This window comes from Empidonax traillii, unplaced genomic scaffold (assembly GCF_003031625.1).
Source record: "Empidonax traillii isolate 1590-97213 ecotype Southwest subspecies unplaced genomic scaffold, ASM303162v1 scaffold235:size1242204, whole genome shotgun sequence".
In the NCBI taxonomy this organism is placed as follows: Eukaryota; Metazoa; Chordata; class Aves; order Passeriformes; family Tyrannidae; genus Empidonax; species Empidonax traillii.
The window spans coordinates 794,812-808,541 of record NW_020955428.1 but is presented as its reverse complement, the minus strand read 5'-3'; the positions used below and the strand labels follow the sequence as shown (position 1 = coordinate 808,541).

At 35.1% G+C, this 13,730-nt stretch overlaps 1 protein-coding gene across 1 annotated transcript in view; it reads right to left on the bottom strand.

Moving 5' to 3' along the window:
- The window catches only part of UTRN (utrophin), a 374,661-nt gene that overhangs the window by 62,403 nt on the left and 298,528 nt on the right, over positions 1 to 13,730 (bottom strand). Inside the window, exons 57-58 of the mRNA XM_027888221.1 lie at positions 12,752 to 12,830; positions 7,991 to 8,051 (exon numbers count right to left, since the gene is read on the bottom strand). Coding sequence (XP_027744022.1) covers positions 7,991 to 8,051; positions 12,752 to 12,830 — 140 coding nt within the window. The remainder of the gene's footprint in view (positions 1 to 7,990; positions 8,052 to 12,751; positions 12,831 to 13,730) is intronic.

The window sequence follows — 13,730 nt, the reverse complement described above, 5'->3', positions numbered from 1 at the left end:
CCTTCAAAAGTCAAACCTCAAAACAAAACAAAAATACCAAAATGCTGAACAACAGGTAATTTTGTTATCAACATAATAAATTACAAGGATTTCCTAGGATTTTCTGAGAAAAAAAAAAAGTCTTAACTAAAACACCTTCAAACTTTTATGTTAGAAGTAAAGTAGGTGGTAGGACTGTGACAGAAGCTGTACACACATGTACACATAAAAATACATTTCTATTTTAATTGTTGAAATATTAGTGCAAGCACTGAATGTAAACAACATGCAATATAGCTGAACCAAATCCTGTTTACTGCATTAGAAACTATATGTCAAAATTAGTCATAATTATAAAGACTTTGTTGAATTGCAGCCTTTATTTCTCAGTTCCCTGTTTTCTAGTATTAAAAATACAGTTCCATGAACAAATCTATTTCCAACTAGTGGGTTGCTCGGAAGTGTAGCAGAAATGCAAAGTTTATTTTGCTAGGTCCAGAGACCTTTTTTCTCTCTCTTTTTTTTTTCTTTTTTTTTTTTTTTTTTTTTTTTTTTTTTTTTTTTTTTTTTTTTTTTTTTTTTTTTTTTTTTTTAATTAAAAAAAAAACGAACAAAAAATTAGTTAAATACTTGGATAAATCCTCACCCTTTTCTTACTATCCCTCTGGAAATATACTCCATTACACATTCATAATGCTTAATTGGGACGTGAGTATAGTTAATTGCCATTTAGATTACATCTTCTAAGTAATTTATAAACCAATATGCAATGAATAAGAACTTCTTTTAATAATCAAACTTTACCTGTTAAATCAAGTTTCCAAGATTTAAGAACAAACAACAGTTTCATTATAGAAATTGTATGCTTTAAATATAAAGTGTCAGTACAACTTTATCTGAAAGACTAAAATCACTTTAAAAGTGACATGCCATGCAAAAAAATCTGTTTTGTTTTTTCTTCTATTTTTTGTTTGCTTAACATGAAGCAGAAAAAGTGATGGAGATATCCAAAACCTTTATATCCTGTCCTATCATCTCGTTTCTCAATTTAATGCAGTAAATACGTGAACAGTTAAATCTTCTCTTTAACAGAAAAACAAAGAACATGAAACCTATACCTAATAAAATAATAAACATAAAACATTTTTATGTTTCTATTTTATTTGCAAGAGAAATACATTTGTGCCAGACTGTGTATAGACTAATAGGTTTTTAAATTATGCTGTGCTGATTGTGTGAGAAAGGAGGCTCAGTGAACATCATCTGGTGAAACTGAAAAAAGGCGAGAGAGAATCCCTTCTCCCAGAATTGTTCACAGTTACCTTAAAGTCACTACTACCTGACAGATGCTAAATGACTACAGAGGGTGAACATGACTGTGCCAGCCTAATCTGAAAACATTTAGCATGAAACCATTGGTAACAGCTGAGCAATTCTGTGCATGAGTCCAGCAGAGAAGAGGAATGGGTTCAGAGTGAGTGAATCACCAGCTTGACAGTCTGTCCAGGTCAAAGGAGGAAGGAGTTTCACTGTCACAGACAATGCTGCTACCACTACCACTGAATATATTCTGTGGGTAGGTTTCACTTCGGTACCAAAGCCAGACTACTCTGGACAGAGCCAAGGAAAAAAAGATGCAACTGTAAATATATATAAAAAGAGCTATAAAAAACTCATCTCACTGAACTTCTGAAAAGATTCAAAACAAGCATTTAACCAAGGGCAGACAAATGCTGAGATTCTTTCCTCTCTGTTACAACTACCATGGCACTTCTGTCCCAGGTCACAGTGGTGCTTGAGCCAAGAAACACCTTCTCATACAAGTACACAACTAACATTAAGAACTACTTGTAGAGTGAGGTGATGTTTCCTTTGACTGAAAGTGAACAACAATTGGGCTCATTATTCATCTTGCTTGTAGATGGTATAAAAAAAATAAAATTGTTCAAAGTCTACAGGAGCACAGGTCATTAGATTTCATTCGGTACAGTAGATGGCATAAGAAGGTATTTCCGCTATCACAGAAGTGAGCTGGCCTACAGGGCAGTAACACAAGTAGTATGAACATATTACATCTTTCCACATGGTTTAGTCAGGGAAGAATTTAAAACGTTTCCCTAAGAAGCACTGTTTTTTTTAGTATCAAAAGACTGAGTTATTCAGAGCAAAAGTCTTCTAGGTCTCTTCTGACAAACTTATGGACCCAATGTAAGCCATGCAGCAAAACATGCATCCATTAATATATTACCTGAGAAGACAGTGTAATTTAAAAAGTCTAAATTTTACTAAATAAAAAAAAATTACAACCATATAATAATCCAAATTACAAACCCCCTGCATATTAATGAAGTGCTCTAAAGTTTACATGACAAACATTTGCCCTTACTATGCGTTTCTTATTGATCATGTTTGGTGGCAGCTTTCTAGTTATAATTGGCAAAGGTATTTCATTTTAAAAACACTTCCTGGCTGTAAATAAGAAGCTGGGGAACAGTTAGCACATTTAACTTATGTTCTCTAGAAATAAAAGAACAGTCCTGTTGAAGTGAAAGGATTAGGTTGTACATTTCCAGGTGTTTCAAGATGCCCGTGGAGTTGTGAAAAAAATTCCATTTTTTCTTTTTCAGCTTTTTTCTACAAGAAAGAAAACTAAAAACAGGTTTGTGGGGTTTTTTTTATCATTTCTTAGCATGAGCAAGGCCTGTGTTGATAATCCCTGGCAAACACCACAAGAAACAGTACTCTGGTATGATGTTAAGTACCTTTCTGTTTCTGTAGTCATTTGCATAGAACTCTGACTTTGCTGCCCTTGCCAAAATTCAAATGGTAACATCCCCTCTACATAAATATGTCAGTGTTTTATCTAGATAGCTGTATATCTTCTTTTTAAGCCCAACAGAAAATACTGTTTTGTGGCAAAAAAAGAGTTGGCATAATGCATCCCCATGGTATTGCACCTTAGAGGTTGGTAGAACAATTTATATGAAGATATTTTAAAATCACTCCAGAGTGATTTTAAAAAATGTGCTACTGCATTTCTTCAATTGAAAACAAAGACCAGCACAGGAACTGGTAATTGAAGAAACTCTCAAAACCTCAAACCTGTATTACCTCTTTCTGCAAATCAGGTTTTATTTTCCCTTCTCAGGGAAATACTTTATTAATACTTAAAAGAATGGGATTATGCATATAACTAGAATAAGCAAAAAAAAATATTTTATTTGTTCCATTAATTCTCCCCATCTTCCCCATACAGGCATAAACCAAACATCAGGAAAGACTTTCTTAAGAGCCTTAGAAAATCGTGAGGCAGGAAACATTTTATTCCTGTGCCCCATAAAGTTAAACATGATATAGGAGGTGATAACATGGGATTTCTAAGATGTTTGTTACGCCAGCCTCTTTGCAGGATTACAGAAAAGTAAGCACAGCAACTAAGGGTTTTGATATGGATAAATTTAATGGCTACACCAAGAAATTGCTCTATGTAATGCCCTGCATGAGATTAAACTTACTGTGACCTCTTCTGTATCACCCTTTTGTTTCTTCTGCACAGTACAAATATCTAATAACTTATGGCACTGAAAGGTACACTGCTGAAGAACACTTAAATTACAGTTCAATGAAAAACAGTGAGAAACACCAGGGTAATTATGTTTTCTACACATTCATCATGTTTTCCTCAAGGATGTTTAATTATCTTACATAGTGTCTCCTTTATTACTTTGTTTATATTTAGAATATTTTTATTGAAATGCTATGTAACATAGGCTTTATTTTTTTTCCATTTACTATTATGGAGGCCAAGGATGTCTTATTTGTATGATACAAATAGTTATAAATGAAAAACAGAAAATTCTCCTTATTAAAACTCAAACCTTTACAAACCAACCTATGAAATATGTATTCAATGGCAAGTTTGCCAAACCTTTTGTCCAAACTTCACACTTTCATTACCTAAAGTGCATTCATAAGTACTGTGCCTGCTGTGTTGTATTCTCCTCCATATGCTCATTAGTTCCATTCTCTTTTATAAATTATGAAAGATTATGAGTTTTTTTTCCGGTAGCATCAAGATTTTACAGTTAAGGTTTTCATTGAATTTTACTGACAGAGAAGACAAAGACTACAGAAATACAAAACATTTTATCAACTGCCATTAAGAAAAAAAAATCAAATGGGAGGCAAAAGGATTAAATAAAATTACATCAACAGAGGTAGCACTGCTTCACAATTTTGATTAGACATTAAGAAAATTCAAGAGGAGAAAATAAGGAGGCTAAATCATGTGTGTAAGTTCAGTTCACCATATTCACCATAGCCCAGGACACACACACACACACCTTGATAAACCTGAGAACAATGAATTAGAAATCCCTCTTCCAGCTAAGCAGAATAGTTGCTCCTTTCCAAAATGCCCCAAACCCAGATTGCCTCTGTCTGAACGTATACAGCAGAGGAGGTTGTAAACTGGCTTTTTGATCTTTCACATGCTTCATTACCTGATAAAATAAAACCCAAGAAAGGGCAGATATGCCAACTGTTATTAAATGGAGTGGAGAGAACAAACTGGACTCCCAAGTCACCATGGTGTGCTGCCACAAAGACCTGTTTCACAGAGATACTCCTTTCTAATCATGTAAATGCAAGCTGCCTCTGGTGTTAGAAAATAAACAGAAAAAATGCTGCTCATTTGGAAATACAGACATCTTGCATCATTTTGACATTCTTCTTACAGATTCATTGCTACCTAAATTATTCCCTCCTGCCTTCTAAGGTGCAGTTCCCTACTTTTTTTTTTTTTTTTAATTCATTCTCTGTGTGCAATAAAATTACAGAGTGCAGTTTGTTTGTTTGTTTTTCCCAGATACCTTAACAGAGGTACAACTACATCATCATCTGCAGCTATGTCACTTTCTGAATATTTTACATTTCTCATTCAATGACACTCACAAAATGCACTCAAAGTAAATATACGAATATATGGTTGTCTAAGAAAAGTATGTGTTCTTATTTAGAAGTAGCCTGATTTCAATTAACATTTATTTCCCTTTCAAAATTTTTAAGACTTCTCATTTTTCAGCCACATTGATCATACTTTTGTTATCTTTGTTCTGCTGTTTTTTCTTCTTTACATCATAAAATTAACAACTGGAATCTTAAACCTTCCCTCTAAATATACAAATCTTGCTGTAAATACAGTAAATATAGTTGCTCTCAAATTATAGTTATTGAGACTCATCATAATTGTTTCTTCTACTCATGCAGTGCTTTACATAAAAGGCGAGTCTTTGCAAGGGGTTAGTACAATTTAAAAAAAAAAAAAAAGGAAAATTAATTCAATCTTTCCCTCTTTCCTAGCATTCCTTTTTATATAAACATCCACCATTAAATCCTGTTGCCTATTCTCTTAAATTGTCTCACTCATGTAATCACTAATCACACAATCAGGACGTTTTTTGTGTCAGTATTGTTTTTCTCTCTTCTTTAAACTATTTGAAATTAAGGAACACAAAAAGATTTAAAAGGGTATTTAAAGCCAAGAGTACTCTCCGGCCCGATCATAACATAATTCAGAATCAGTTCTTTTCTGCTTTATCTTCCACAACTCTCTGATTTATCTAGCTGCTTCTGAAAACAATGATGTTTAGATCAGTAAAAAATAAAAACTGTAGGAAACTGCCAAGGTCAGTCTGCTTTTCAGACTATGAAGCTACTGAAATTCAGTATTCATCCTCAAGTTTTTTTCAAAAAAATAAATCCTATCAGTTACACACACCATCATTCTCTTTCAAGACACAAGAAACAAGACATTGCTTCAGCAGCATATATCATGTTGCAAGTAGGGAAAGATTACTGGAAAGGTCTTCTTTGAGATGCAATAGTTAATCCTGCTGACTTCATTAAGGCCATCTTGCAAATTAAACAGTGGTCTCTGCTACTATAAAAACCTCAACAATTAAAGAATTTGCCCTACACTTCTGCTCCTTAACCAAACTTTCTGTGCAAGACCATTAAAACAATTTCTGAGAGATGCTGGGGTTTCTTTCTCAGTCCCAACTGGCTTCATGCCCCAATCTGTCTCTAGGGCTGCCAACACACCAGAGCAAGCCCACAGCACAAGTGGATACTTGTCCACCAGCTGGTGAGCTTGCATGACTGCACCTAGGGTACACACTGGAAAGACTTAGTTTCTTCTGAACTAGCAACGATAAAATAAAGATTTCTCGAAAACTGAACTTTGGCTGAAGTGGGGTAAGAGAGATGCTCAGAAACTCAAAAGAATGTATTAAATATGAAAAAAGGATACGCACATGTAATATTCAAGTTTAAAATGGCCTTGTTCAGCATAGATAAGAAGCTTTAATCTTAGTTTGTTCCATCTGTTCCTATCTCTGTTCACCAACTGTGAGTGTACCGATTAGCTCCACAGAACCCTCTGGGTTCAACCCACATCTGATAAACCCTCCCAACTCCAGCTATCAGCTCTGATAGAGCAGCAAAGTGAATTGTCATCTTTCAACGTCCAGTAAGGACATACCTATAAGAAAAAAAATCACAGGCTTAGGGTAGTTTTCCTCTTGCTTTCTGAAGCTTGCTACTTCAGCATTTTCTTTGAATTACTGCCGTAGGTGTGATCACTTTAATAGCACTTCTGCCTGAGTCTTGGCAGTGAGTGAACCTTTGCATTTAACTTTCGCCCTCTCCTCTTCCACTCAGGATGGAGCCAGAAACCTCTTCTCCAGTGTGTCACAGTTTTTGTTGCCTCCTGCAAAACTTATCAGGAGAAGCAACAAATACTTTCATAGAGAATTCAAGGACCTTCACAGTAGGTTTTTGCTTTTCGTAGTTACGTACTCCAGCCCTTTAAAGAAATTAATCTTCATATGACAGTTTAAAAACAACCGTCACACCTCAAGAATGATAACAGGTTTGATCGACATAGATTTACTGTTACCTGCTTTTCAAAGCTCTGAAGTACTCATAAATTGTTTGAAGCACAAAATGTGGCTCTCAGATTTATGAGCAACAGGCAGTAGTAAAAAAACCTCCCTTATGCTCTTTCAGAATGAACCATCTTCAGGTTTAATTCACAATCATCCTACCTTAAAAAATCTACCCTTGTCCCAAACTCAAACTGATAACATTTTAACAGATTTCCTTCTGCCTAAAATGAACTGTTCTGGGTCTCGCTTACCGTACACTGTACCTTCTTAAGATTTCATTTACCTCTCAGGCAATCGGTTATCCTCCTCTCAAAGCTGCAATCTTTGACCTTTAAAGTACCAGCAAACAGTACATAAATAAATGCTGATAGAATAAGAAAAGCCAAGTTATGGATTGCTCTGAGTAGAACACCTCAAAATCTCCTTACCTCCACAACTAAGTATTCCTTATTATTTTCAAAATAAGTATCTTGACCATTCCTTCTTGGTAATCAAGGTATTTGTACAATTTTTGTAAATATTTATGTTAATGTATAATTTACCTTAAAATCAAGCACTATAAGAACTTCCATAAGGTAAAGAAAAGGAAAGAAGGACAGTCAACACATGTATATTTTCAAAGAAATTTAGTACAAAATGATGAATGGGCTCGATAGATATTAGTCACCACTGTTTTGCTACAGGTTATAAATTTTGCATTTTTAAATACATTATTTATTCAGATTTTCTTTCCCTTTACAGTTTATACTCTGGATGAGCCGCATACAGAAGAACAAGTCTAGTTTGAACACTGATAATATATTATACTGGAATGTCCCTGCTGTTTCCAATCTGTTTGAGTGAGGTTTTTATTTGGGTTTGTCATTGATTTCTTTTTACATATTTCTAAATTATATAGCACGCAAAGCAATAACCACGGCTACATAGTATACACAGCAGAACACTACGTAGAGAAACTCTTGGTAACATTTCTAGCTACTACTTAGTCCCTATCTTTTTCTGCCAGGTTATGGTGATAAAACCCTCTGTCGTGCTTAAGGAAAAAAGAATCACGGCAAACTTACTTGATATAATAGGGCACTTTGTTATGTGAAACAGATCTCTGCCATGGAAACTGTACTGAGGCTGTGGAAATAAAGACAAGGTAGTTATTAGAAAGCATGTATCAAATTAAAAAATCTAACTATCTTTTATTTATTTTAAAATTAATATGGTTATAACCAACGGAAACAAAATTTCCCCGACTACTTTCAGTAATTAGAAAATCAGCAGAAGAGAACTGTGGCAATCTATCAAGATGATTCCAGGCATCTATTTGATGCCACACTGAAAAGAAAACAAATGTGGTGATTCTACTTCAAAGAAGGATAATAAATTCTAAGCAAGCAAGCTATCTATTCAGGAAAATTGTAGACACCAGTCTTCCTGCCTCTATACAATTATTATCAGTTTATGCTTTGAAAATAAATTATTCCACTACTATAATTAATGCTCTGCAACAGTCAAAAAAAGAAGAAATATCAATCTTATTTTTATTAGTTACAACCCTTAGTTCCTATTTGCAACTCAAATTAATATTGATTAATTGGATATCATCCATAACATCAAGAAGCCTTCTGCACACTGAGCTGAAAAAGGCATGAAGTTAAACATGACACTACAACCATGCTTATCTAAAGATCCCAGGAGATAAAAGGTTAAAAGTGTTCAGGTCAACAGGACTGTAGATGGACAACTTATAAGCAGCTACTTACTGAAAAAACCACAGGTACACATACCTACCAGAAATTACCAGACTAGTACCTGGGTAATTAGGGGTTTATCATGGAAAAAACTCACTTCACTAGATTCTCTGTAGAACCAGGGATGGAAAGAACAGGTAGAAATAAACAATCATCACAATGGAATGAATTTATATTGCACACATATGACAACATTTCTGAGACAGAGTGCCTACTTGTGGGGTGCTAATACCCCTCTTTTAAAACTTGCTAAAATGAGATACAGCTTTGATCCACATTGGATCTCAAGTAATTAACTCTCAATTAATGCAATGTTCTGCAAGCATGGCCCACTTTACAGCTCATCCCTCTTTGGAAAAAAGAATCCATTTGAAAGAAAAAAATTGTGTAAGTCCCATAGGCTGTTGCAGCTCCAGAGAAAGGCAGGTCTCACCCTGCTACTAGCTGACTGCTTCCCAAGGGGTTTAATGGCTGTGACCTCACACAAAATTTCATGGTTTATAATTTAAGAAACATTCATGAACTGAAAACACAGATTAACTGAGAAGAATATTTGTGAAAATACAGGAATAAAGTAAACCACATCATTTACTGGAAAAAATAGAGAAAATTCCATCTCCCTATTTAAAGAAGAAAATAACATTAGCAATTAAGAGGTAGGTAAAGAAAAAAAGACTAATAAAGGCTAAATGCTCAAACAGAGGTAGCTAACTAAAAAATAATCCTTAAGTATTCATAATTCTGAAAAAAAAAAAAAAGAAACAAAATCAACAAGATAGGTGAAGGTGGCCATCAGCTTCAGAGTTTTTCTCTAGTGTTGCCATTTGGCACCTATGGTGGCTCCTGTACTACTACACTAATTATGTCAGCTAGGAATTTGCTCAAATACAATTTATAAGCTATGATAGATAAAAAGATATTCTTCACTGACACAAATATCGACTAAACAATGTACTCAAATTACTAATTATTATGGACCAAGTCACACTCTACTTGTTCAGAAACAACCTTTGTGAAACATCACCAGTTCTCTGCTGCATGAAGTTCTGGAAAATGAGACAACCACTGTATTTCAAAAATCAGTTTCCTGATGAAAACTGAACATCGTAGTTATCAATTCTGGCACTCACTAGCAGGTCTGTAGGTATTAGTATGGTTGAGAGGTGCTTTGAGCAGGCCACTGAATACCTAGGCTATTTTTTAGGGAACTTGTGGAGTCAGCACTATGTGGATGTTCAAGGATTCCTCTTCGAAGTATACAAAAACACAACAGAAAAAAGTGGATCATCAACCTTGGAAAATAAATTAATTACAGAAAAAACAAGTTACTATTTCTAAAGGCAGGAGACAGTAAAGTAATCTTTTCACAAAGAATAATGGATTATGAGGATTCTTCACCTTTAGCTGTTTTAGGGATGTATAAATTTACTGATCACTAACTAACTTGCAAGGGGCTTACCTTCCATCTCAAAAGCACTGAAAAAAAGTTCAACATACTCTGCCTGCCAATGAAGGGAGAGGAAAAAATAGCTCAGCAAAAAGAGGGATCATAGATTGTAGTGGCCTACTAATACTGCTTTACCCCAGCCTCCTCCTGCAGAACATTTTAGGAAGGGTTAATACGTTATTTGCTAGTCTTCAAAAATACTTTGAAGCACTTTCTCAGTGATGGTCTGCATGAATCCATCTAATTGGTGTTCCATGAACTCAAACAGCAGTGTCAAATGCTGCTCTGTGTCCTTTTAGTACTGAAATGTTTCTAGCCACTGCAAGGATGAAATCACTGGACTTATGGGGCTCGAATCAGGGTGCTGGATAACGTCCCGTGAAAGGTTGGACCAGATGATCTTTTAAACTCTATTCCTTTCAACCTGGTCTATTCTATAATTCTGATAAACAGGTAGAAATAAGTGTTTTGCTAGTAAAAATTACTGATTAAATGATAACTGGGATCTAGTCAGTTGACAATGGTGTGATGGTAAATTATGTTCCCCTGTCAGGATTTGGAGGAGGAGTAACAGGTATGTAAGGAAAATATAAAATAGATGTTGTCAGACAAGCACAGATAAAAATCTGCCCTCTAATTCAGAAGTGCAGTTTTGGAGGTGCAGATTTGCACAAGACATACATATATATCAATCGCAATTTTAGGAGTTTGAGATTGTTTTATTCAGACTACTACTCAACTTGTTCCTCACAGTTTGAAATCATTTATTGCTGCTAAAAAGGTTTGAAAATTTTGATTTAGAATATGCAGTCTTGCAACCTGTCAGGATAAAACCTTTAATTTTCCAGATATAATGACTTTTTAATGACTTTCCTTTTGAAGTTACTGCCCCTGCTTTCACTTAACTGACTTTATAAAAAATTGTAGGTATAGGTTCTTTAACTCTGTTTATCTGAATCTCTAAAAATAGTTTGGTTTATTTTCATTTTTTAACAAGTTTTTATTGTAGTTTGTGCGGGGAAGGAGGTTGTTTTTAACAAAGAGTTTAAACGGATAACTGCGTATTATTTGTTTTTCCAAAACTGTGTTATTTGGCTACAGCTCTTTGTGGTATCTACCAACACGTATTCTGGAAGCTTTCCTTTTTTTTTTTACTTTTGTATGTAACAAAATTAAAGCCTCTTTAAGCCTGGAGAAGATTCCCTAAGCGTGGCTGTGGCATGCTGATATGGCACTGCATAGTCTCTTTGGACGTAACTCTACGAATGTTTTAACCAGCAAGAAAGCCAGTTCACCACTCAGTCTCGTGAATGCAGTTTTTTACTGCGACATGGCTGTAAGCCAAATCAAGGAAATGATCCAGGTCAAGATAAACAAAACTTTTCTTGGCAAGTTTTACATGTGGACTCTTCCATTGATTCTCCCCCTGCCCTGATCAGTCACCTGAATATTTGAAATGGTCCAGGTGAGGAAAGGTGAACAGAACAGCCTTAACAGTGACACAGTAGTGAAGTCAGAAAATGACTGTCAAGGTTACAAGTTTGAGATTGGAAGAGCAACAAAACCGCAGTGGCAACAGTATGCTATACTTCTAATAGGGTTTAAATTTAAATAATAAATAAATCATATAGTTTTTTAAGTTGTTTGCTTGTTCTGTCAATTTAAGAACAGGGTGAAGTGGCTCTAGGAATTGCTATTTTACATAACAGCCGTAGTATTTTATATACATTGCATCTTGTTTATTGAAAAACTGTCAATTTAAAATCAGAACATGGTTGTGACTTAAGTCAAGAAAAAGATCAAGAATAATTTATTGTTTTAAATTATATTAGTTGTTTAGCTATACACTGACAAACAGTACTTCAGAATCTCTGGGAAAGAGCTGCTCATTTTCATGCTGACTTGTCAAGTCCTGCAATGATTTTATCTTCATTATTGAAACCCTCCACTAAAAATGGGAGAAGTGACTGGGTTAACACTTTGTCTCATTAGCCCTAATGATACCATGTAGGTTAGAACATCGGAAAATCAACATGGATCTTGATATCACAACTTATTTACTTGTAGGAAATTACGTCAAATCTGTTTTTTATCCTCTTAGTATATGGGAGAACATAGGCCTACATCTCTAAAATTTTCATTAAACAGAAAAAGATAGAAAGTCTTGAGGAAGTGATGCATGTTTGCTTTCCTCAGCCCTTTATTTGAAGTTTCAAGAATGTATGACATGAAGTCTTTAATGCCAAAAAAAAAAATCAAAAGTCCAGGCAGTTCTTCCTTTGTGTCATCTCAGCAAGAGTGGAAACAAAAGGAAGCAGAGGAAAGAGTTGGCAGAGGATGAGAAGATGTGGTTATGAACAAGAAAGATTCTGGAACAGTCACAGGTTAGACACTGCAGCAGAGAACAAAGAATAAAATAACCAGGTCCCACCAGTATCTCAGAAAGTTGGTACAGTGGGAAGCACACTAGTGAGATTGTCAGTGCAGTTATGAAGACGAAACACCCCTACAAAAACACGGAGGTAGATAATATGGAAGGAGAACTTCCTCAAGCCATAGGGAAACTTGGAGTAAAGATCAGTCAGTGTCTGAGAAAGTCGTCATATCTCTCGTGTCTATTAATTCAAAGAACTTACTGGAAAGAAAGTGCTGTGATGCAGGTCCAAAATCTCGGTGTGCCTCCTGTAACTGCTTAAGGCGATCCTCTACAGACACCTACACATAAACACATACACAAAATTTACATTGGCATTTACTTTGCAACACCAAGGCCATGATAAGAAAACCACTTGTTTACATTCATTTTTAGTGAAATTAATTTGTGCGTGTCATAGCTCTCATTTGACATCCACCTATTCAAGGCCATATTTTTTTTTCCACTTGTTTAATAAAAACCCTGTTCATATCTTGCAGCGTTCTTGTGTGAGAATTGTAGATCAATAACAAACAAAAGTAGTTTCACGGTGACTATAGCCTACTGCTGAAGTTTCTAACCTCCTCCCAACACTTCTGTTGTCCAAATTTCCATAGTCAGCAGGTCTCAGTTTGATTTTATTGATCTCACAGCTGCCTTTTCAGCACAGAACCATTTTGGAAGATACAGCTTCACTTGCTGACATGACTCCCCCCCAGTTTATTAAATGAAACGGCACTAGCACACCCAGCAGTAGTTTGGTTGCTTGGTTAACTCAATTTGAAAGGAAAGGTCTGATATGACACATTTATAGCTTTGCCTCTCAGGAGTAACTTATTCAAAACTACTGGCCAAGAAACTGGTGCCCAGGTTTTGAAAATTCATTGCCACTACCCTCACTAGAAGTGTGATAAGGATGTCCTACAAAATAAAATAAAAAAAAAGTAAGAAACTTCAAAAATTGATACATCAATTTTTAACTGATGTAAGAAACTTTATTAAATAATTCACTGTGAAACTACGTACGAGTTTCAACTGTAACCAGGCACATTGATTTACCTTTCACAGACCATTTAAGCACAATAATCATAACTATGCAACATGAATCTCTCTTACAGTGTATCCTCTTCTGTTTTGTAATGCTAAATTGCTATTGCTCATATCTTGTTATAGCTCTACTAGTACTTAAGACACTGAAAGTG